The 23,779-nt window shown below is 37.3% G+C and overlaps 2 protein-coding genes across 14 annotated transcripts in view; one reads left to right on the top strand and one right to left on the bottom strand.

The window, feature by feature from the left end:
- The window catches only part of FASTKD1 (FAST kinase domains 1), a 20,762-nt gene extending 2,289 nt beyond the window's left edge, over window positions 1–18,473 (top strand). For 2 of the 7 annotated variants that reach the window (XM_026084525.1, XM_026084524.1), the window contains 16 exons: window positions 1,808–1,904; window positions 2,202–2,509; window positions 2,819–3,316; window positions 3,904–3,972; window positions 4,969–5,094; window positions 5,559–5,957; window positions 6,761–6,871; window positions 8,079–8,210; window positions 9,213–9,699; window positions 11,324–11,438; window positions 11,950–12,078; window positions 12,842–12,973; window positions 14,104–14,217; window positions 14,500–14,641; window positions 15,130–15,244; window positions 16,308–18,473. In XM_026084525.1, coding sequence (XP_025940310.1) covers window positions 2,982–3,316; window positions 3,904–3,972; window positions 4,969–5,094; window positions 5,559–5,957; window positions 6,761–6,871; window positions 8,079–8,210; window positions 9,213–9,699; window positions 11,324–11,438; window positions 11,950–12,078; window positions 12,842–12,973; window positions 14,104–14,217; window positions 14,500–14,641; window positions 15,130–15,244; window positions 16,308–16,397 — 2,496 coding nt within the window. In that variant the 5' untranslated portion in view covers window positions 1,808–1,904; window positions 2,202–2,509; window positions 2,819–2,981 and the 3' untranslated portion in view covers window positions 16,398–18,473. The other 5 variants (XM_026084527.1, XM_026084526.1, XM_026084523.1 and 2 more) reach the window with 5 other exon arrangements.
- KLHL41 (kelch like family member 41) overlaps window positions 8,496–23,779 on the bottom strand; it is a 23,000-nt gene continuing 7,716 nt past the window's right edge. For 4 of the 7 annotated variants that reach the window (XM_026084532.1, XM_026084530.1, XM_026084533.1 and 1 more), the window contains 3 exons: window positions 22,478–22,663; window positions 20,907–21,053; window positions 19,897–20,029 (listed from right to left, as the gene is read on the bottom strand). In XM_026084532.1, the coding sequence (XP_025940317.1) occupies window positions 19,918–20,029; window positions 20,907–21,053; window positions 22,478–22,663 (445 nt within the window). In that variant the 3' untranslated portion in view covers window positions 19,897–19,917. Of the gene's footprint in view, window positions 8,828–15,496; window positions 15,530–18,701; window positions 18,896–19,892; window positions 20,030–20,906; window positions 21,054–22,477; window positions 22,664–23,779 lie in introns of those variants that run through there. The other 3 variants (XR_003256453.1, XR_003256454.1, XR_003256455.1) reach the window with 3 other exon arrangements.

Here is a 23,779-nt window from a genome sequence, read left to right as displayed (position 1 = left end):
GGGGGCTCCCGGGCGGGCCCGGCTCCTTGCCGGGAGGCCCCGAAGTCGCGGGGGCGGCGGCCCGGGCGCCTTCCTTGCCCCGAGCCGGGCGCTTCCCGGCTTCCTCAGCCGCCGAGCAGGCCGGAAAACGCTCATTACGCGCCGTCTGCTGCGAAGGGACCTAAAAGAGCTTCCTCTCCTCTCGGTATCTGTTTTGCAGGGGTCGTAGGACACTTCAGGCATAGTTCTCTGAACAGCTGCATAGGTTTACTCTTCTTAATCTGTGTACTCCAAAACAAGCGCAGTTTCCTATTGTCTTTCTTATTACGCAGTATTAGAATTAATTACAACGTAAAATCTCATGAAAGTTTCTGGTAAGTGATTTGCATCTTCTAAATACCTTCCAGAAAGAGAAATATTTGGAAGTGGCCTACAGGTCATGTTACATGGACATCCCAGTTCCCAGTCGTGAGGGTGAGGGATATGAGGGCTCTGTGGCGTGAGAAAGGGAACGGGCATGTTACCTCAGCTTGCAGGAAGGTGTGCGAGTGAAGGTTTTATATTCTCCTCAGGCATCTGCCTTCATCCTGACTTTTACCAGYCTAGCTTGCCAGTGCTGTGGGGAGTAAATGGCAATTAATGCTGGAGTTTTCCTACCATCAGATGGACGTATAAAAATAGAGGAATGTTAAATAGGGCAAAAATACACTTATAAAGAGCCTTTGCTTTAATRTTCTGTATTATAGCACATGAAATCTTAAAAGCAAGTTTAACATATCAGAATGCTTTTAAAGGTATTTGTCTGATGCTTCCCTAGTTGTTCTCTAAAACAGGATAAGAAAAAAGTCTGTTCATTTGTAGCTAAGACTCCAGAGATGGTCATGCAATAAGTTAAAAAAGTTGCGCTGGTTTTGAAGCTGTACTTTACTGTCATGTCATTAGAGGGAAAATGCAATCTTTCATCTCTTTAGGTAGTTTATATAGTTCAAAAATTCTGACAAGTCTGTTTTGCTTTTTGGCTTATAAGCTGTTGGTGGAACAGTCGGTCGTTTCTGCTTTTTACTGTCACAACTGCATATGATTTGCTCCATTCATATGCACCTACACAACAAAAGGGAACAGAAAAAGCATTTTTAAATAACTTGGAAAATTTGTCTGTGAAATCATCAACGTTGTCAAGTGGTCTTGTAAATGTGGTCAATTTAGTAGTTGATACCGTTGAATATTACTAGATTTTGAGTTAACAGTAGCTTCATCAACTGTTGATCTATACTTTAGATTATTTTAGTCCACATTATAAAATCATGTGTTAAGAAGTCCCAGCTACTTCTAAAAGCATGTAGTTGTGTGCTAAGAGAGAAAAGGCAACAATACTTTTTATAAAGATTGCATGGAATAAATAATATCACACAACTTTTTCTAGAGATAAATCAGAATAAATTCTCTGTAAAGAAACTATTCTACAGAACTCATAGAAGCAATAAAAGTGATCTATAAAGTGGGAGTAGAAAGCAAGTTGCTGTATAAAAAGTTATTTAATATATAATAGCTGGAAAATGTGTATCTTTTTATTTTTGTGTCCTTTAATTTTGCACAGGGAAGAAAACCTTTCATATTATAACAGATCATAAATGAAAATGACTTCATTTTAGCTGCCTTGTATCTGCCTCAGTATCAGTGACAGCAGTGTAGTGCAGTGTCATATAACTTTTTATTCTTTGAAGTTGAATGTGCAGACATCGAAAACAATCCATCTGTATCCACTCTTGTGGAATGAGTTTAATGCCTTACATAGACTGCTCACATGAGAAGTTTTTTTCTTCCTTAGTAGGCCTACTGTATGCTGCTGGCCTGGTCATGGTATGCTATGCAGATGGAATCATGCATGCAGTTGAAAAGCATTCAAGTCTGCTGATGGGAATAAGGTATATTGATAATTTTTGTTTTTGCTGATTATATCCTCTAAAGCAAGAGTTCTAAATTTTTTCGTGATCTCTGTGCTGAGGGAATTTGGTGGGGGGGTTTTGGTGTACCATGACATTTACCACTAGCGGTTTTGTTTGCTGCAGCTTGGAACCCATTCTGTAGGTTGTAGACTACATAGTTGTCAGCACTGCATGCAAACTGGGGGATTTATTAAGAAAACAAATTAGTGCTTACCAAATTTCAATAGATAAGACTTCTACTACAGTTTGCGGAATTAGGTTGCTTTTGTTTTTCAGAGTGGGTGATTTCAGCTGATGTGTTGTGACTGATCAACAACCAATATTACAGAGATGGCCAGTCTTCCTGACTAGAAGCCATGTACCAAAATATTAATGTGTTTACAGGACATAGACCATGTACTAACGAAAGCAGCCTGGAAAAGAAGCTCTGGAAGAGGCTCATAGGCAGGGAGCAGTTGCCGTCCTTGTGGACTGTACCCATGCATAAGGCCACAGCAGCCCAGGGATGTCAGCTCGGGAGCTCTTGCTGGATCACTTCCTTTTACAGTCACCAGTTGCACTTCCTGGCAGGTGCCAGAGCCCAGGTTGGGAAAAAGAGAGAGCCTCGCTCAACTTAGTCATGAACTGCCTGCCTCAGCTTTGTCTTCTCAGTATTAGCTTGACAGCACATACTCCTTTTAAAGGAAGGTTTCTAAATTTCAAAACTTACTGAACGGACTAAGTTTTCTCAGTGCATCTGAGCATTTAAGTTTTCATTGTTCTTCTTTAAGAAGAATTTAGGTTGTAGGTTCTTTTCAAGCTTACACTAACTCAGGGGATTAAAAAGTAGAGACATTGATTTTTAGCTAATAGTTATGACTGTATTTAATTGCCTTAATTCAATCTCATTACAGGTACATTAGAACTGAATTCTTCTTAATGCAGAAACTATACAGGACGAAAGAAAAATAAGCTTCTGTTTTTCAAATGCCCAACTTTGTAACAACATAGTTTACTGTGAAAAGTGAAAGAAGAATCTTTCTGGATACCTTAAAGACAGCTGATAGACATAACAAAATGCTTTGTTTGAGGCAGGTTTGCTTGTTTACACTAAGACATTGCCAAGCTCGAACTCTGAGCAATGATTTGCTTCTGAGCCAGATAAATAGCTGCACCCATGAAGATGAAGTATTCAGTCTCATTGGAAGGAACAAGGCCAGGCTTTCTGAAAAACATGTGGGAAGTGCACTGAACGTGCTGTGGCAATTACAAAAGAAGAGGCCGCTTCCATTAAGGACTAGCAACTATATAAAAAATCACTCCCAGTTTCTTACTCTTCACATTTTGGCAGAAAACAAGGTAGAACATATGGAAAATGAGGTTGTGGTGGACACCCTATACAGTATTCTGAGGTAAGCGGTATTATGTTGAATTCCACGTCATGTATCAAAAGCCAGTCCAACAAAATACTTCAAAAATAAACCATTTAAAACCTTTTATTCAGTGCAATATTTAATAAATACATTTTCTGCTAACTTCTTTATTGCTGATGCATTTCTAAGATTAGAAAACCTTTCACTGAAAACATTACAGCCTTAAATCCCCTGCTAACTAGTAGTCCTCTTACAACATTACATTTTGTATCTGAAGAGAATAAGAGAATGACTTTGTAGTCAAAATTCAGACCATAAGCAGATTGTCCTCTCTGAGCTTCAGTGCTCTGACTGTGGCACAGACAACTTCCTAGACAACTTGCCTAGCTTCCTGTGCCTCAGTTTTCCAGATACAAAACAATTAATGTTTTGCAGTCTCAGTGGGGGTTAGATTATTAATGCACAAATGGTTATAATCTGTTTTTAGGTACATGTGTTTGGATGGAGGGAGCGACAGAAATGTAAAACAGTATGATAAATAATAAAAGGACATTTATCTCTTGCATGGTTTCTTTATAACTTTAGAAGCAAACTTTTAAACTGTTATGTCTTTGACTGTTCTGAAGGCTGAATGTTGAAGACCATGATTCTCTAGCAGGAGCGCTTGTTACAGAAGCATGGAAGAGATTAGAAAGGCAAGTACTGTACTGCTATCCTTTTTGAAAGCTGTAAATTGCAAGCGTAGTTGCTTTACATGAGGCTGCACAAGAGTTCTCAAAAATATTTACCAGAGTTTTTAAACATTTTATAAGTATTTTAAATGTCAGTTGTATTTTTGAAGGGTTATAGAAGTGATTTTTTTTTTTAGGATGAGTGCTTTGAGTATTGATGGTATTTGGGACACAGATGTTCAAGAAGATGTTTGGATAGTGCAACAATGGAGGACCGACACTTTAAGATTTTGAAATATGTTATCTGTATAGATGTACATGTTTGAAATAAGTTGGAAGTTCTAACATTTACAATTTTATCTTAGTATGTAGTGCTTGGAGTCCTACTCTTAAATGGTAATTAGAACTCCTGACTCATCTTAATTTTAGTAAAAAAAATTTATATTTAAACCTCAGCATTTTCCCATTGTGCACTTTTTTTGCTTTTGATATTGTAATTTTAATTCTTTAATCTCTGGTTGATGTGAGGAGCTAGTGTCAGTTTTGTCACCAGCATCAGAGAATTGCCTGTCCCAGCTTAACAGCTGAGGCATCTTGACAAGTAAATAAATTTAGGCTAGTCTGAACACAAAATTATATTCAGATAATAAATTGCTCACATTCATTTTAGCTATTTCACAATTTACTGCTTGATAAGATAATCGTTATAGGTTTCCTTACAGTGATCTGGCTAAACCAAAGAACTTCTGTTTTTTGCAAAGTTCTGTACGCACAGTATGCTTTGATATAAAATTCCTTGGTGTTTAAGTTTGGCTTTGTAGATTGCAGCTTGTTTTGGCAAAGTCGGAAGTATCGCTATGTATGACCAAATAGGAAATGCTCTGATATTTTGTTTCCTTGTTTTGTAATTTGAATATAATCTTATCTGTTATGTAATTGTTGTATTAGATTTTTGCTTTTAGTTATTCACTAAAATTAAAAAGTAAACATTCTGTCTTTCTTTCTTTGATGTCCTAACAGACTTAGTTTGCCAGCTCTGTCTAAATTTGCACTGTGTTTATACAAGCAACATATGCATTTTAGTCCCCTAATTGGCAAAATAGCTCATATTGTGGACATGAAACTGGATTCTATACAGGATATAAGGTGAGTGGAGAAGCAATGTGTTGTAATTACTGGGCTGTGCTCACTAAACACTTTGCCTTTTCTCAACTGAAGGTTGCTTTTCTTCAGTTTGGGGTTCTATTCTGTCTCTTGAGAATTGTCCAAGTTTTCTTTAGTTTTAGTTTCCACTGAACATGAAAGATCTTTTCACAAATTCGAATCAGGGACTTGCCTCAGGCAAACACTTTCATCACATAAAACTTTGTAAGTAATAGTAGAAAAATCCTGACTGCTTTAGAAATTCACTGATAGCAGAATTTTGGCTTCAGTAGGACAAATGCTTTTTGCTCAGCTATATTTTCTACATTGGACTTAAAATTCCTCTTGAGACAGAAGTTAGCAACATCCTGACTAATGTTCTTGCTTTGGCTAATTTATTTAAGAAATCTAAAACCTAATACTTAAAATGTTCAATGTGTAAGTGTGAAATCTTTTGATTTTTTTAGGATCTTGTCAGTTTTGATGATCAGCATATCTGATGTTATCTCACAGAGTTTTCGAGATCGATTACTACAGAAGGCCGAACAGCTCTTGGGGGCAGAAGATGAAGTCCGCTTCAACTATGCCAAAAGAATAGCACTGTTTCTTCAAAATGTTAAACTGACATATCATCCATTGCTAGAAAAATGCAACAAGATTTTCCTTAAAAGTGCCTGCCATCTTGATATACACAATATTAGTCTTATTTTTGGACTGTATGAGCAGCTTGGTTTTGACAATGCTGAATTTCGCTTGGTTGCTAAACAGCTGCTGTCTGAATCTATAGATGATTATAATGATCCCGAAACTTTTACAAAATTATTTTTTACTCTTGGGCCTATGGCAGGACCCAAGGTAAGAGAAAGGTAAATTTAGTAACATTTTTATTTATTTATGATTTATACCTGTTCTTGCAGCAAACACTTCAGCATTCAGTTAGCAACTAGAGCATAGTACTGAGTGGCAGCTCTGGCTTTGCATGTTTTTCCCTGTACCACACAGAAAATCCTCTTCTAATATGGTATTACTCATGGGCCTTCAAGCTATTTTGGGGGGCAGTCTGCAGTTTTAGACTGAATTTTTTGTAGTGGTTATGGTTAGTCATATTTTTAGACTTTTCTTCATAAACATTAGCTTCTCTTTAGAGATCTGAATATACTGGCACAATCAATTATGCAAGCCTGTATTGGTTTTGCCTTAAATGGCCTAGTTCCATAAGCTTTTCCTAGATTTTTTTTTTTTTAATAAAAATAAATGTGAGGCAGAAAAAGTCATTAGCCTTATTTTTCCCAGAACCAGTTCAACTCATGTTTGATTCTGTCATGTATAGCCAGTTCATTGATGGTGAACTGTTTGGTGTCTTAGAGTACCTTCATTTTTTTGTCCAGTTGCAGAAGTGTTTGACTTTGACTCACTCATTTCTAGCATCGGAGCAACATGTACTGATCTTACACATTTTCTTCTTGTCTGTGCCACACAAATCATTGTTCAGAAGAAGGGTATACAGGACAAAGGTCTCCAGTTTGGGGGAATCCATCTTCCCAAATTTCCTAAAGTAGTCCTGTTGGTACTTTTCATCCTTTTCTAGACAAAGAAAATTGCTGCAATGTTTGCTGCAGATTTTCAACAATTTTTCTTTGGAAAATGTATCTTTTCTTTTCCTCTTTAGGTTGCTAGTTACTGCAGTGAGCATGGCAGAAGGATTTAGCAGTCATCAAGTATTGGTAATGCTAAAGACGATGCAGAAAATGAAATGTAGAAATTCTCATCTACTCCAAAAGTAATTTTTTGATACTAGTAGAAAATTGTATTCTCTAAGTAAACTACTTCCATTTATTATGGAAAACTATAATATCCAATAAGTCGGTGGTGGAGGGGTAGGTAGTTCTGTCTCTCATAGACAAATGCATACACCTTATATATTTAGCTATTGCAGACTTTAGAATATCACATCTGACCAAAAGTATTTGGGGCAATTCAGGAACTGTCACAGAAAGGCAATTCTGTCTCACCAGGGTAGTATAATGTGGTTCTTAGCTTATTTACAAATATATGATCTATTTGAGTAAACACAGCCTCTAACATTTTACTGAATTTGTTGTTGTTAACTGATGAGACAAATAAGACTGTAGTAAGTTGCAAAGAATGTGTCCTATCTAGCAAATCCTGTTACTATCGTGAATTGTTTCTTCAGAAGTTATCATGCCCTATTTTAAACTATTAGGTATTGCACCTTTAAGTGCCAGATTTCCCGCAGTTGTTAACTGAGCATGGTTTATAGAACGAGGTAATATTTTTGATACAATGAAGAGAAAAACAGTTGAGTTTTTGGGCCTGGAAAACTGTCATCAGATTTGACACAGATGCACCAGAGTTAAATGCAGTTTGTGAGTGACTGATTGTAGTTGTATAAACCAGGCAGATCCTTGGAAAAAAGGCAGCAGTGTGATGTTAATGGGAAGATCAGGTGAATTCATGCTTTTTCTCCTTGAACCTCACTGGCTGAAGAAGGTCTAAGAGAAAATATTACCTCTTCCTATATTACCTCTTCCTATAAATCTAGCCCTGTCTTGCAGCTTTAGACCAACACAGCCATAGCAACACCACTGTTTGTTACTTTATAAGTGAGAGCAGTTGTGCTGAAGCTGGTGATGCTGTTCTATTTTATTGCATTCAAGGGCTTGCTTCACTCATTCTGATGATTTAACTAATTTAACTAATTGTAAATTTAACTAACTGTAAAATCTGCATCAGAAATTATTGGAGTGGAGTAGCTGTTTTGCTGTGATGAAAGCTTTAATCTTGCAGTTCACTAAGCAGAGAGAGGCTGCTGTGTCTAAGCAGAATACCAGCAAAATGACTGGGATGGAGAGGGGCCCAGGTGTATGCAGCCCTCCGCTTAGGTACCGTGCACTGTGGGAGGTATTGCACTTTGTAATGTCTTCCACATTAGTATAATAATGTTATCTTTTTCTGTTTGTATTCAGAATGGTTTCTATTCTGCACAGACATTTGGATAACTATCATGTATTACAGTTGGTAAAGTTAACGCAGTACTTGGTATTGCTGCGTTGCCACAATCTGGAGCTGTTTGACAAACTAAAAAAGTTGCTATTTGGGTAAGTGTGTCTTTTTGGTAAAGTAATTGCCTGTTTAGTGTAAGTATTAAATGGTTGTCTGCTTAATATTTTAAATAACAAGCTGAGATGTTAAATTGTATTGTTTTGTTTTCATAAAATACAAAGAAYTAACAAACTGTTAGAACAGTTTGATTCTATTAAACATAAATCAGAGGATAGGACATGGTTGTGGTCTTGGCTGTAGACCTGGTACTATCGGCTAATAAATGTGATATCTTTTCAAATAGATTCATTTCCCTTTGCAATATAATGACATTCAACAGGTAATTTTGATCATTATTTTATAGGGAGGATAGGTATTAATGATTCTGATGTTTGAAGGAACAAGTAATGATAAATGTGCCGTAAGGATGCTGTAGTCAGAACAACTGAAAGTACAAAGCAGAAGTACTCTCCTTTTGACTGAAGAACTTTCTAGTTAGGCCTCAGGGTTGTACAGTTGCCACTTAGCGAGGAAGCCATCTCGGGAGTCACAGGAGAATAGATCTGCCACGACTGCTTCCACTGCTCCACCCTCTGTAGCAGTGCAGTCCTCTGGCTGAACATCTTTTTTTGTTGACGATGCCTTTGTCTTCCTCAGGCAGCTTCCAGGTCTCCTGCGGAGAAAAAGTTCATTTGCCAGTCACTGAAATTATCTGGGTCCTAGAAAACCAAAGATTCAGTATCTGCCCTTGTTAAGGACTTTTGTGCTTCATCAATAGCGCTTGAAGCATCACCAGCTGACTAAGATGCTGCCTGTCTTATTACCTTCTCAATTTTGAATTAATTAGAAGGAAAAAAATTAATCTCAAAATAAAAAAAATGGTAGAAGAAGTTCACACAGATGCTATGTCATTAATTTTCTACATCTTACATGTTTGGGATGATGTGCAGCTTTAACTTTTCAAATACAGTTTTCATGCACACCATTTATTTGCTTTTTCTAAACATTTGCACTTTGTCAGTACTGATGTTCTGTTTTTGTTTCTGTCTCTCTTCCAGTTTTTTAAAATCTAGTGTCATACCTGCTGATATTGCTGCAATAATTCGTGTTATGGCCATGCTTCCTTCCTCTCAAGTGGAGGAAATCATTATAAACAAAGCAACTGCAGTTCTGCCTCAGTGCAGGCTCCCTCATTTGAATTGCATTGCTACAGCTCTTGTCAAATGGAATCATTATGAGCAGTTGCACTGGCAAAACACTTCAGAGCTTTGTGCTAAGCTTTTACAGAAACTGAATGACTGTGGATTTCAGAGGCTTCAGAAAGCCAACAACTTAGATCTTTTGYTGGAAGAACTTACATATGTGAACGGAGAATGGTTTGAAGAAGTCCTCTGTGAGGAAACTATGGCTACATGTCAGCGCTTGATAGACCAAGTAACATGGGCAAATGTGTTACAGTTCTCTTTTCTTCTTATAAAAACAAACCGCCGCTGTGTTTTGTTACTTGACAGAATAGCTTCTGTGACTGTTCAAAATATAGACAAGGTATTACAGTTTTTCCTTCAATCTACTGTATAAGTTATTCAATAGAAGGACAGGTTAGTAGCGAATAAAATAGGATTCAAACCCCAGATCCATTGACTTTAATGCTTTTTACTAGAGGGTTTTATTGTCTTGAACCCACCATTTTAAGTGAGAGTGAGGATTTTGCTGAAATGTGGAACATTATTTTTGTAGATGGTATACTTAAGTCACCTCTACAGCTCACTTGTAATAGTTTTGCGTGTAGCAGTTTTGTAGCAATAGAATGAAACTGTTTTAAAATATAGATTTGGTCTTGGCTATCATTTTAGAAGTAGAATAATGTCTAAATCACTGTAGCTGTCTCCTCCTTTTCCATGATGGACACAGCTTATACTGGCCCTCCTATACTGGAGCAAAAGTTATTCTAGTTCAGAATCCTGKCTTTGACAAAGGTAAGAACAGGATGGTAGCAAGGACAAATAAAGTACAGGTATTGAGATCCTTCCCTTGCAACAGYTTCCCACTAATGCTGAGATCTTCTGGACTAAAGGTTACCTCTGGATAATCCTGTTTAATAGCATAGCTGCTAATGCATCTGTCCTCTGTCTTTTTTTCAATTGATTTTTTTTTTAAGCCTTTACAAAACAGAATGCAGTGGCAGTGCTTTTTTACAAGGTAATAATCGTTTGTGCAAAAGCGTTTCCTTTTGTTCCTCAATCTGCGGTCTGAAAACTTCACTGTGTGTCAGTTTATATGAAGAGACATTTCTGACTTCTCTACAGCTATATGTGTTTAAAGTGAAGACAGAGCATGGTATGATGATATTTCTTTTTCTGTTCTCTGTTGCTTTCCTAATAAATAAAAACACTTGCTAAATGCTCGGGATTTCTTCTGAGCATTAAATTAATGTATTTCAGAGAACAATTCACAGTGTTTCTAAGAGTTTTCTTCAGTGTAACTGATTTGGAGTTCATCACTGTCTGTGTACACTCAAGTCTGTTTTTCTTCCATATATGTTATTTTGCACTTACTTACATGTTATTTTGCACTTACTTTCTTCTCTTTAATTTTCCTGTCTTATTTTATTATTCAGTCACTCAGTGTTAGAAGGTCAACCATAATCCTTGGCATTTAGCTTTATATTTGGCCATCTTAAATCATTTTTTGTTTTTTACAACAAAGTCACATCACATGGTGTGTATTTTTACAGCACCCATTCTTGTGGGGATCTCCCCAGTAGTCTGTCTCTGTCGTCAGAATTACTGTATTTTCTTTATACCTTTTTTCCTCCTTTTTAATCTGGTATTTATATAGAAGACCTTCTGGTTTAGCCTATGACAATTTAGTTTCCTTGAGAGCCTTTGATGGGAAACCTTGTTAAGAGCTTGTTAAAATCTAAGCATACAGTAACTCTTGGATCTTCTACATCAAACAGATTTTACTTTTTGGCAATGTCTGCAGTTTTAATGATTTGTGCATTTTTTTTATATATTTTTGTCCAGGAAAAGCTGAGAAAAAAAAAGTTTACAAATAGTTCATCTAGTATTAAGTCTCCCAGTTTTGAATGAATTATAAAACCCTTTCTATTGTAAAGTAATATTACAATATTTTGCAGTGGCTTAATTTAGAATGTCTCTTTTTCCAGATCCATCCCTTTGAAATATATTTTATTCTCTACCTTTTCTCTATTCTGAACTATGACCCTCCTGCCAATGAAGAGTTCTTTGAGAATTGCATCCAACATCTTATTTCTAATTTGAGTAAGTGTATCTTAAGCTGTAAGTGAGCAAGGTATCTTGAGCTGTATTATAAAGAAAGTGAAAATTCTGATTAATTGGCTGTGGTGTCATTGGAAATAATTGTTGTGGTGTTCCCCAGGGAAACATCATTTGGGAACAGCATACATTTTATGACTGATCACAAAGAAGTGTTGAGGTAAAAGGTACAGAGTCTCAAAATTGTTTTGGCTGATGATACAGCCTCAGAGAACTGCATGAAAATTTACTGGCTACTGAAATATTGTGAGGTTGTCTTTTTTTAAGACTCATTTCCTCCTGCAAGAACTGGGAAGGGTTACCTTACACCTTGGTGCAGCTGTGCAAAGGTACTCCTCCATCTGGCTGTGGTTTTACACTATAAACCAAAGTTCTTTATGTTCATTTAGTACATTAAGAGAGAAACTTGGATGAGTTGCAGGGAGTGGGGGGAGCATTGCAAGTCCTTTCAAGTTCACATCGTTTGTTAACATGTACTTGCATTTGGTTTTTAAAGGTTGTTTCGAAACTCACCACTTGGTGCTGCTTGGTCATGTTTTGGCAGTGGCTGGCTATTTTCCTCCAATTCTGATAAAGATGATATTTAATGTATCTTTCCTAAGCAAATTGGATACTCAGCTTGAAGGTAGGTATCTAGCTCTCTGATGAATTTGATTATGCAGTATTTAGCATAAAAATGGAATTGTGGACGTATATGTGACTTGAGAAGTAGAATTACTCTTTAAATAGTTCAGTCTCCCGGAAAGACCCCTCTGTGTAGTCTASTGATTATTTGAGTGCTAAAAGGGAAGCAATGGACAAAAACTTATACTTTGTTTTAAAAATACTGACATATGCTACAGATGTTGTTTTCAGATGAGAGAAGCCCATTCAAAATTAATTTTCTAGTCAATTTACTGCACTCAGTATTTAAAAACTCTGCAATTATTATTGGAAATAAAATTACCTGACTGTAGTAATATTAGCAGAAAAAGTCGCAGTCCAGAGCTCAAGAAATAATGGGGGATTCTTGTCTGCAACAAATGAGTCCAACCAGTCTCCTTTCTCTGTAAGTAGGAGACTGAGCATTCTTTTCAGATTTTGGTTCCCTTCCTCTCTATCTGTATGTTGTTTGCTATCAACGTACTGTTGCCAGATAAGTGATAGAAGACAGTTTAAATTGCTGCTTTCTTCTATCTTTCTGTTGTTCTTAACATTGAGCAAAACTGGCATTTTTCTCTTTTCCCTAGGGGATTTTGAGATTCTTTTTAAGATTCTGCAGCATGAAGTTTATAAATACCATAGTATAGAGATGGCTATATGTCTAGTAAAGAATTCAGAGGTAGCAATTTTGTCCAGTGTATTGGATTTTCCACATTTCAGCTCACACCCTATTTTGTTTACCTCAGTCCTGTCTGATACCTCAAAGCAGAAGGTCCACTCGTGCCTCATGAAATTGAACAGAGCAGTCTGTCTGGAATGCCCAGAGCTTCACATCCCTTGGTTTCATGAACGCTACTGCCAGCATGTCTTGTTTAAAGGTAAGTAATTCAGGAGAGGAAAAGCTGCCCTCATTACTAGTAATAGTCTAGTTACAGCAATCTGGTAGGCACTTCACTTGTGCTAAAAATGTAATACTGACACTAGCGCACAACAGCAGCTCAGAAGGACATACCCCGCTATCCATCGAGGATGTGTTCCTGAAAAGTGCAACTGTCTGGTAACATGACAGATGGTAAAGCAATTTTTCCCATGAGAATTAATGTAATGGGGGGGATATTTCTACATAAGAAATACTCACAATTTAAATACTCGGCGACAGTATGTATGGCATGGAGAATGGAGAGGCAAGAACAGGATTATCAGGATTGTCAACTGGATGAGGTGCTGTGTTTTCAGAATGAAACCGAACACTTGACTTAAATCTTTCAATGTGAGCATTCTTGCTGCGTCCTTTTGAACTCATCATTTTCTAAGAAGAATCAAGATTCATCAAAGGTTGAGGGACAAAGAAATAATCTAGTGGTCAAGTGTTCAGCCTCATGGGTGAAGTAGCTGAGATCTTTCAGAACAGTGATCTGTTCAAAAAATCCAGCTGCTGCGAGCCCAGCATCTCCTCTGTTAATTCTTATGGGGGAGAACTGCTTTGCTATCCATCAAATTCAGCAGCTTTATCTTTGAGACTGAGGATGTTTTGCAGAGCAATGTATGAAATAGTCTGCAACAGGTGAAGAAGCAGCAGATAGTGGGGTATGCCTGTAATAAATGCGCAATAACTAAATATGCATTTAACAATCTAAGCATGATTAAAAGGAAACAAAATCCAACAGGTCAAACCTGAAAATAGTGTTGTTTGTGGTATGTGAACAGGAAAAAATCCTGTGATGGAAAGTCGGGATTTACATGAGTGTAGATGGCAAAATTTTTTCTTCTTCCTTCTTCTGTCCTTTCCTAACACCTTAAATACCTTGCAATTTGTGCTGAGTGGGCATCTGCCACTTTCCATCTCAAAGATGATTGCATAGGCTCTCAATTTGTGATTGAGTAACACCAGGTATGTGTGGAAAAGCTCTATGCCAGTAGGCTGGCTGTCAAAAATGTCACAAATTTCTATTTCAAAATTTCAGCTGTGGAAGCGTTGATATATGAACTCTTTATTTTCTCTTTGTAGGCAGTAGAAGAATAAATTCACTGCGACAGCATGTTCACAGAATGCTGGCAGAGATCTTAGGAGGAAGCCATTACACAAGAATATCTGTTCTCACACCATACTACTATGAAATAGGTGAGCAGTTAACCCTCTAAGGATTGTTACAGAGACTTCTGGTACCATTACCACTAAGGTTAGAATGCCCCTGAGGATGAAGATTCTAAGGCCACAAGATATCACAAATAAAAAATTTTGACAATTTGTATAAAATACAGTATTTTAAAATTCTAAACAATACAAAAAAATGTTGGATATCTCTAATTATCATTATTATTTTTTTCTAAAATGAAACACTATACAGATCACATTTCATTTTCCTTTTTTATCAGCATACTGGATTGTTGTGTTTTCTCACAGATTTTGAATGCATTCTGGATAAAAATAAAAGGCCTCTTTCCTATATGGCTCAGAATATACTTTTGGATGATTTGGAGGGAATACACTTGAGATATGACATCAAGGACGCTAGGAGAAAAGCTCTACCACCAGGTGCTCAGAGGTTAGTACACGTTAGCTCTTTTGAGTTTAGACCAGGTTGTTGATGCTTATGTCCTAAGTCATTGTTGAAACATGTAGGCTATTTATTTTTCTCTTTCTTTTTTCCAAAGCCTTTATGAAGTTTAGCCTCCCTGGTGCAGACAGGCCTTCTTGAAATCTCTGTTTCATGAGATGGAAATACCATTTTCCTCCCACCTTTTCAAATGTATGCCTTGAAAATGCCAGTTAGGCTGGTTTTGCTGTTTGAACCAAACACAGATACAAGAAGGAAGTGCTTTTCTAAACCATGTGAAGTTCAAGCATCTGTAGTTAATTTTGAGGGGAAAATACCTTATCTAGTTTCAGTGAGTTGTTTAATTTTTCTTTTTCTGTCAATTGTGAGGTTTATCTAATAATAGTCTTACTGCAACTATCAATACTGAGATAGAAATACCATTTTTTGATATTCAGGGAAAACCTGGAAGTAAAACACAGTTTTGTTGTTTGCAGAATTGCCTTGGAATTTCTTGATCCAAAAGCTTTTAGCAAGGATTCATGTCACATGAAAGGAGAATCTGCGGTGAAAAAACGACACCTGGAAATGTTGGGGTACCGAGTAATTCAGGTGAGGAGTCACCAATGTATTATGTCCTTAGGGACTTGTGTGGACAGTGCAAATTGATACGCTTTCCTTGCAACAGCTTCTTAAAGATAGTTTTCTTCTAGTAGTTAAAAGCATCTACTGGGCAAGAGCAATTTTTGTATTGGCAGAGGGGAATTTCAAGCTGCTTTCAAGGTGGTGTAAGCACTTTATAGAACTTGCACCTTCACTAAAAGCAGCTACAGCAAAACTGAAGTCAAAATATCTTAGACTTACCTTATTGTAGTATACTAGCAACCTCCACATAGCCTGAGTAAAGGAGAAAGAGTGAAGCAGGAATTTCAGTTCAATTCACCAAAAGGTTTGTACACTAGAAAAAATGGTACATATACATTGACATTGACTGATACAGAGCCATTTATGGCAGCTGCGAGATGGATATGGATGCTGTCTGTCAGCTAAAGCAATAGTACTGTGACAGGGAAGACGCTTACTGGCCAGTACCCTCCAGTGTAGATACACCCAGATAATGGAGGCACATTAATGCAGATTCTCCTATATATGTAGTTACTGTGTCACCTGCTGTAGTTTTAACTAGAATTCTTCTGTAGGTCTAATTTTGTTTTTTCAGCAGGATAAACATTCTTCCTCATATTCCCTGACAGTAAATGTTGTACAGCTGATGCACTATTTGATGGTGTGATTTGACTTTGATACCCTGATTACCATGACAAGCTATAGTGACCTGGGATTTTTCTCTCAATTTGGGTTTCAAAGTACCTCAGGTGGGAGAGGGTGTAATGGGGTTGTCACAGCTAGTATTGCATGGATATCTGCTTTGCATCTCTGCAACTATTACAGCTTTTTGGAAGCAAATTGACCATGCTTAAATGAAAGAAAACAATTGGGTAGAGAAACTAATCATTTCGGTATTAGAATAAGTCTAGCTTTTAGAAGGGACACAGATGATAAAATATCTTAAAAGTGGAGAGCTATAGGTATCAGAGAGCCCTTTCTCAGCTGTAAGGTGTTATGTGCCTTATATCAGACAATAGTAACACTAAGTTTGTATGACTTTGTCTTGCAGATTCCTCACTTTGAATGGAATTCTATGGTTCTATCAACAAAAGATGCACAGCTGGAATATCTGAAAAAGCATCTATATGAAACACAGTGATGCTGAAGACATGTAATCAGTTAAACTTCTTGTAACCCTGAAATACATACTTTCCAAAATCTCTGTGAATCAGCTGGACCAAGGCTTGCCATAGGGCATCAGGTATCAAGAGATATAATCCTAAATTTGTTAAGGATTGTAAAAGGCAGGTCACAATGGACCATAAAAATGTGATAAGGATGCTTAAAATCTCTCATTATCTGGAAGCTGTAGTTTAAGTACATGGGTCTGTGACAATGCTGCCATAAAATGACATTATTATCTCCTAAATAAATAGCATGGAGACTTGGCCAGATATACACCTATCCAAACAAAAAGTTGGAAATACTATAACTAACTGTGGGAGAGAAGGCAGCAGATATACTGGAAATTATCTGTCCTTCAGCATGTGACAAAATGAGCAATAGGGACAAAGCATAGTATCTCTGTACTGTGAAACCAAAAAAACTGAAATGCAGGTTTACTAAGAATAGGACTGTTACTGCAGCCATTCTGTTGCCATCTTCCACAACAGAGATAGTGTGGGTGATTATAGTGGGGGGTGGTGAGGAGCCTCCAGCTGCTTGCTTTTTCTACCCTGTGATGTGGCGTATGCAAAAGAAGTAACAGCTGGAGCTTTCTGGAATACCTCTGCATACTCGAAAGGTAAGTTAGTCCCAGAGGTCTGGCAGCCACCTTGACTCTTGAAACACCCTGTACTCCAGTTGAATGCAACTTGAAAAGAACACAACTAAGGAAAGATTTATATAATTGAAGGATTTATACAAGACAAGGAAGAAATAATCCTGATGTCAGACATATGTGCTTACTAGGGACTGATACTTCATGAAACTTGCTAGTGCAGCAGTTTGCATTGGACTAGCCTGTTGCTAATAGAAATAAAAGATCTGACATGCCTGTCCTATAAATAGGACAGTGTACTAAAGAGCAAAATTAGGCTGAAAATTGAAACCAAGAATCAAGACAAGTCTTCTGAGAGTGATAAATACTACCTTGGTTACTGGTGGTGAAAATTACCAGTTTTATTTCTCATGTCTGAAAACCATCTCCCAGTTGCAGGGCTTCCTGTGATGAAGCTGAGCCAGGGTTTGTATCAGGACACTTAAGATAAAGGGGCATAGAAGGAAGAAGTGGAAGAGCCAGGAGAATATTCATTGTAGAGTACACTGTGGTAAACTGGCCCATTTTCAGAAGCCATCATGTTGTGACTACAGTTTCTGTTACCTCATGATGACTGCTAGCTGTGCCTGTCTCTCTCACGTGCGCAGCGCCTATATGGTTTCTTGCCATTTGAATAGAAGCAGTAGGCATTCCTTGAAATGCCACATGCCTTGAAACTTTGCAGAGGTAAGTGACTGCATCTCTGAATTGACCGTCATGCACCTGGTTGTCACTTGTTTTGATTTTTTTTTTTTTAACTAGCCAGTAATAGAAAATATTTTTATTGACTGAATCTGAATCAGTTCACTGATGAGAAGCCAGAAGAAAACTGACAGAACTAACAGAAGTTTCAGGGTATTTTCCTGAAAATTTTCCTCACATTTGTTGGATGGCCATGCAAAAGCTGTAGCAGATGGTTATCTTCTTATGGTGATGGTGCTTCTGGTCAAATTGACATGCGCTCCAAGAGGGTTGTCTGTTGTAGAAGAGGAAGAGCGCTTTGAGGAGATGGCACTGAAGGCACAGCACATAGAAACCTCCTTATATTTGGGGTAAAATGGAGAAGACAATCAGATTAGAATCTCAGAACTTGGGCTAGAAGTCAGAGTTGTCTCTGCATGATCCTGCTTCTATACAGATGAGCTTGAAGTAGCAACTGTGGAGCATAAGGAAGGTAGCAGTGGTTGTAGCTGAAGTGATCAGTGATGGATGGTTGTGTGATTGAGTTGCTTTTGAGGTGTCAGGCAATCACTCTGTGCCAAGCCAGATATGTTTAAGTTACATATGGATAAAGTTATGAATATTCACAACTGGAAGGATTAAAACTTGCTATGAGTGGATTCAGAAAGTATATCTATCTTGAAAAAGCAAAAATGTAAAATAAGAGTGTTTCAATAAAATGTGCTACTTTTGTTACTTTGCAGTCATTTTCTTTCTAAATTAAATCAGCAGGTGTTAGGGCAGATCGCTAGTGATCTGCACAAGTAATTTAACTGGAGACAATGAAAAGRTGCTAAGAGCAGATGAGAAGTTGGTGGCGTATATTAAGGGGGAAAACAGTAAAGAAGCCCCAGAGAGTAAGTACCCACATACAGTAACACACTGAAATGAGCTATAATGGCTGTGCCTTTGGTTTAGGCTTACCTCTCTCTCCTGGGAAGGCAAAGCAGGTGGTCATTCAATAGCTGGATTTGCTATTCAGCCAGCAGTGGTTTCTTTTCCGGTTTTCCTAATGTGTCAGTTGTAATTATATTGCCTTAGACTTATGATGTCCTCCTCTTTTTTCAATGGAGAAATCCTTTAAGGAGATACTTTTTAAAAATGGTGGGTGTGCTGTACTTTAAAAAAATTGAATGCTCTGTTACATTTTGGGCAAAGGCTCCACTAAGAAATCTGTATCCTAGCACTATGATACTGACAACAAGCTGCAGATCACTAAAAATGACACCATCAAGTGATATTTTTGTAGTTTTAAAAACAATGTTTAATTGTTACTAGTTAAAAAGCTTTAACATCAAAATGCATCATCAGTTCTTTATTAGGTGGAAAAGTCCTCTCTGCCATGGGTATTTGCTGATGATCTTTTATTCTAAGGCTTTTCATTAATGCTTTGTTAATGGCCTCAGATCTCTGAGAAAGACTTCCGTTAAATATTTGCTTTAGAAATAAGTACAAAAGCATAAAAAAAGGAAAATCCTTGTTACTAGAAGCCAAAACACAGCAGTGAATCTCCAGAGTTATTAACCTTGTAAATTTCTGTCTCGCTCATGGCTGGGCCATGAGCTCAGCTTTAGCTGAGGTTGGTGTTTCTTAGGCTACATAATATACCTTTGTTTTCAATATGCACTTCAATGTCAGATTGGTTATTTTTAGAAGGCTCTAGTGAAAAAATTTTCAAGACATGGCTAAAGAATGCAGGATTTACCTACATTGCTGAAGGGGGAAATTGGGCTGTACAAACAGCCAGTTAGAACAAAGTTAAGTTAAATACAGTTAGTGGGTAGTTAACAATTGATTAATTTTCTTGAGCATCTTAAATTGTTTGGAGAGTAACCAGCAATATCCTGGATTGTCTGGKTGTAAAGAACTAATTTCATCACTAATTCCCCAGAGTGAAAAACAATTTCTGAAATCTTTGTTTATTCTAAACAATGTGGATCAGAATTCTTCAGGATTTAAAACTTCAGCAATAATTCAGTTCTTGTTGATGAGTTAGTAAATATCTTAAGACTTGGATAGAGTGACAGTTTAACTAGTATGCTGCTATAAAACTCTGTACAATTTGGGGGCATTTTCATGCAACAAAACCAGAAGAGTCTATCAAAACTCCCTCACCATATCATATTTTCCAGCATTTTATTTACAGTTTTGATAGCTTGAATAGGTTTAAGCGTGTAGCTAGGCAGGAGGCTCCAGYAGCATATCGGATCTCTTTCAGTATGCCGCTCCATTCCTTCTTATCATCATCATACCTGCATTTAACAAGATAAGGTCAAAACACAGCTTCTTAAAATTTGAGTTTGACACTTCCCTCACACATAGATGAAACAGAGGATAATCCACATGTTGCAAAGGCCTGTAGCAACCCAATGTGCCATGGAAGAATGTTATTGTCTTCCAGAACAGAACAGAAAGATGTTCTTGTTCCTGTGAGTTGTCTGTTTCCTTGTCCCTATAGCTCATTCCTGGCCTTCCACTGTTCCTAGAACAGTCTCCTCCTCCTTCAGTATCCCTTCTGAATTCCTGAAAGTTCTTACACACAGTGTGCTTCTGGGAATCCTTTCTATCTTTCTGCCAGTTAAATCTCCTAAATTTAGCTCAGCAAGTGAAGAGTCACAGTATTGCCATGATGTTTCAGCACTGCTATCACGATTTAGATACAAATATGGATATCTGATTCTCTCAGGACAGTTTTTGACTATTAATGCATCTGAACGTGTACAAACTTTCTGTGTACATAGCCTTTCCTGCATTAGAATATCATGAAACAGAAAATATGTGTATGGTACACTTCACAAGGCTAAATCTGCCAGTAATTATGGCACTTTACTCTTTTACTAAATACTCTTGCTAGATAGTAAAAGAATCAGAAGATCATGACTCATACTGTTCAAATTACTAGTAGGTGGAAATATTCATTAGGTCCAAATCTCATGTTTATTTATTATGCTTGTTTACATGTTTATTTGTTACTTTCTGATACTTTGTTTTATCAACAAGTGCTTTACAACTTGTGCTATGACTCATTTCCAAAATTAAACATAATATGGATTTTACTCTCCAGTGTCTAAAAACCTAAAGGTAAGTTAGAGCTTTCCACTAAGAAAGTATGATCAAAGTTAAACTTACTTCCATATGTCAGTGACTTCACTGGGTGCAAATTCTTTAGATTCAAGCTGAATCATTGCAAAGCCTCCAATAGCATATAAAGATCCACTTAAGGTAACTAAACTGATAGAACTTCTCTCTTGGGGAAATTCAGGCATAATCTCCCACCTAAAGTTAAAAAAAAAAAACAAAAAACAACTCAGTCAAACATATGAGAAATATTTGAAACTGAATGCACTAAAATACAGCTCTGGTTGACCTAAGTGCAGGTGCCAAGGACCATTTGAGTGAAATAGTTTAGTAGAAGGAAAAAAAATTCTGAGATTTTTCAGCATTGACTTTCTGCTTCTCTGTCCCCACAGGGACTTCATGTGTGAATACAAGTCTTAATATGATGGAATTATACCATGATGATATCCCCTACCAGAGACCACTTCTTACAGATCTCCTGGTCCCAAAGTCTGTAATATGCTTTATACAGGTTTCTCTCTGCCCCAAATTTCATCTCTATTGTTAAATTTTATAAGCAGGTCTCTTTGGGATAGTATACATTTAACTTAATTTTTTTTTTTTTTGTGAAGTTGATTGATAGCTGCAATGCTACCCTTCAGTGAAGACAGCGCAAGCAAATGTGTTTGTATGTGATAGAAGAGGTTATTAGCAAACAAAATAGAGGTACATCCAAGACTACTTGAAAATCTGAGCTATTGGAATAAAGCTTTGCTTACATTCTTTTAAATGAGAGTTTGCAAATAAGCTGGGAGGAAGGATAAGAAGCAAAAAGGAAAACTGGAGTAGAAAATGAGACATAAAGATACTCTTGGTATACCCTGTGAGAAAATCATAGTCACTTGGGGGATGCTGGGTGCAAAAGGCTCTGGCCATGAGGAACATTAGAAAGCATTTGGACCAAGTAAGTGAGCTGGTTCCAGCTTTTGACTTTCATCATTACTTCTTTATAATAGTTCAGAGCATGTACTTAAACTTGAAAGTCTTCTTGAAGCTTTCAAATTAATAAGCAGAATTATCTGCCTTTCACTAACTAGTAGTAAATCATATTYGCCATGAAAAAGTAATTGAGTGAGCAGCAAGACACTATGAGGTCAGGTACCCAAAGGACATTCAGCTAGTCCTCTCCAGGCACCTAATTTCTTATGCTGTGGTTTTGTTTTTAGTGCCAGTACTGTTTAAACTAGATTAAGTAGCCCTTGCCTGTCTCTCCCACTTCTCCCCCATTATGCCAGCACACCTGTTCAGGTGGCTGTGTGGCCAAATAAACTGGAAAACTAATCAGACTGAAAACAAACAAACAAATGAGAGGAAAAAAAAAAGGAAGACCAGAGAGTATGCTATTTTAGCTAAATGAGCTCTTCAAGAAGCTATGCTAGGATAAAAAGAGTGTGGGGGCAGGAAAGAYCTCTGGAGATAGGGGTTCTTTAAACTGCTGTTGTTCCTAAAGAGGCGTATGTAGACCAACTGTCTTAGTGGGAACACAGGCACCTAAACACCTTTGTGACTCTATCTGTCTCAGAGATCCTAAAAGTCTGGATGATAAAATACTTGCTTAAAAAGAGTTAGAACATTTCACTCACTTATTAGTGGTCAGATCAAAAGCTTCAACAGATGCAGTAAGGCCTTCTTCAGTGACGCCACCTGCAATCACAATCTTGCCCTTATGGATAGCTRTTCCAAACATTGAGCGAGCCACTTTCATTGGAGCCAGATCTCTCCAGTCTCCTTTCTTTGAATTGTACACAAATACTCTATTAGTACATTTCCTGGGGAGGAAAAAGAAAACCTGTGATCATTTCTAGCGGACGTTTGGCATCTGTTTGTTCAACATGAGACCTAGTTGAAGTGGATTGTGTATGTCTGTGTATACTACCTCATTCCTCTCCATGAGATCCTCTCTCATTTTTAATTTGGGGCAGGACAAGACTTTTGCATGTCTAAAACACTAGTCACATCCATAGAACTAAAGCAAATGTTAAATGCTGCTGACACTGGGCAGTAATTTGCACTGTATCTTACAGGAGAAAGACAATGTCCTTTTCCCAGAGTGTTTCATTCAGATGGGTCTGTGGAGGAAAGGTATCGGAGGAATGTAGAGGAGAGGAATGTTCTTCCAGAAGAAAAAAAATGTGTTGAATAGTAACTCCTCCAAACACCAAGATACAAGTCTTTGTATCTTTAGCCCAGTTCAACGTGCATGTAGGAAGATTTATTTAGCATTTTTTAGACCCTATATATATATACACACACACAGTATATGTATATGTACAGAATATATACTGTAAATGAAGACCTCGGCTTAGAAGGGTTGCTTGCATTGCAGAACAGTATCAGAGTGAAGTTGAAGGCATACTAAAAGTTGAAACATGGAAACTCCTTCAAATATTAGCTTATCTAAGTGTGTGGATACTCAGAGCATGCCTTATATCATTTTTCAAAATGATACTGCTTTACATTGACTCTTAGCCTCAATAAACTCATTCTAATGAAAGCAAAGAACTTTTACTAACCTCATCTGTGTTCCTGCAGGTTTATAACTACTGGAATCCTTTGTCACAATTCTTGACTTAAAGCATTCACTTGCTGGAAAAATTACCACCATACTCAAATAGTGAAAACTTTAATTTTCCTATTAAGGTATAATGGACATCGCAGGTCAGAAAAATGAAAGAACTGACACAGTTCATGGCACCTAAGCATCTCTATCTGGTAGGAGATAATACTTTTAATGAGGATCCTCATAGCTAACTGTGGCTAAACTGTGTGTGTGTGTGCAATATAAGTAACAATTTGCCTTGCCAGTAAATTAGGTGATTAAACTAACTGGTTGGGATTACAATGTATATGCAATTTTACCGTGTCATAAAAAAGATGTCCCTTAT

Source organism: Apteryx rowi, unplaced genomic scaffold, assembly GCF_003343035.1.
Source record: "Apteryx rowi isolate R43461 unplaced genomic scaffold, aptRow1 scaffold_645, whole genome shotgun sequence".
NCBI classification, from domain to species: Eukaryota; Metazoa; Chordata; class Aves; order Apterygiformes; family Apterygidae; genus Apteryx; species Apteryx rowi.
Note: the sequence above shows the minus strand (reverse complement) of the source record. Positions and strands in the feature narration are given on the sequence as shown.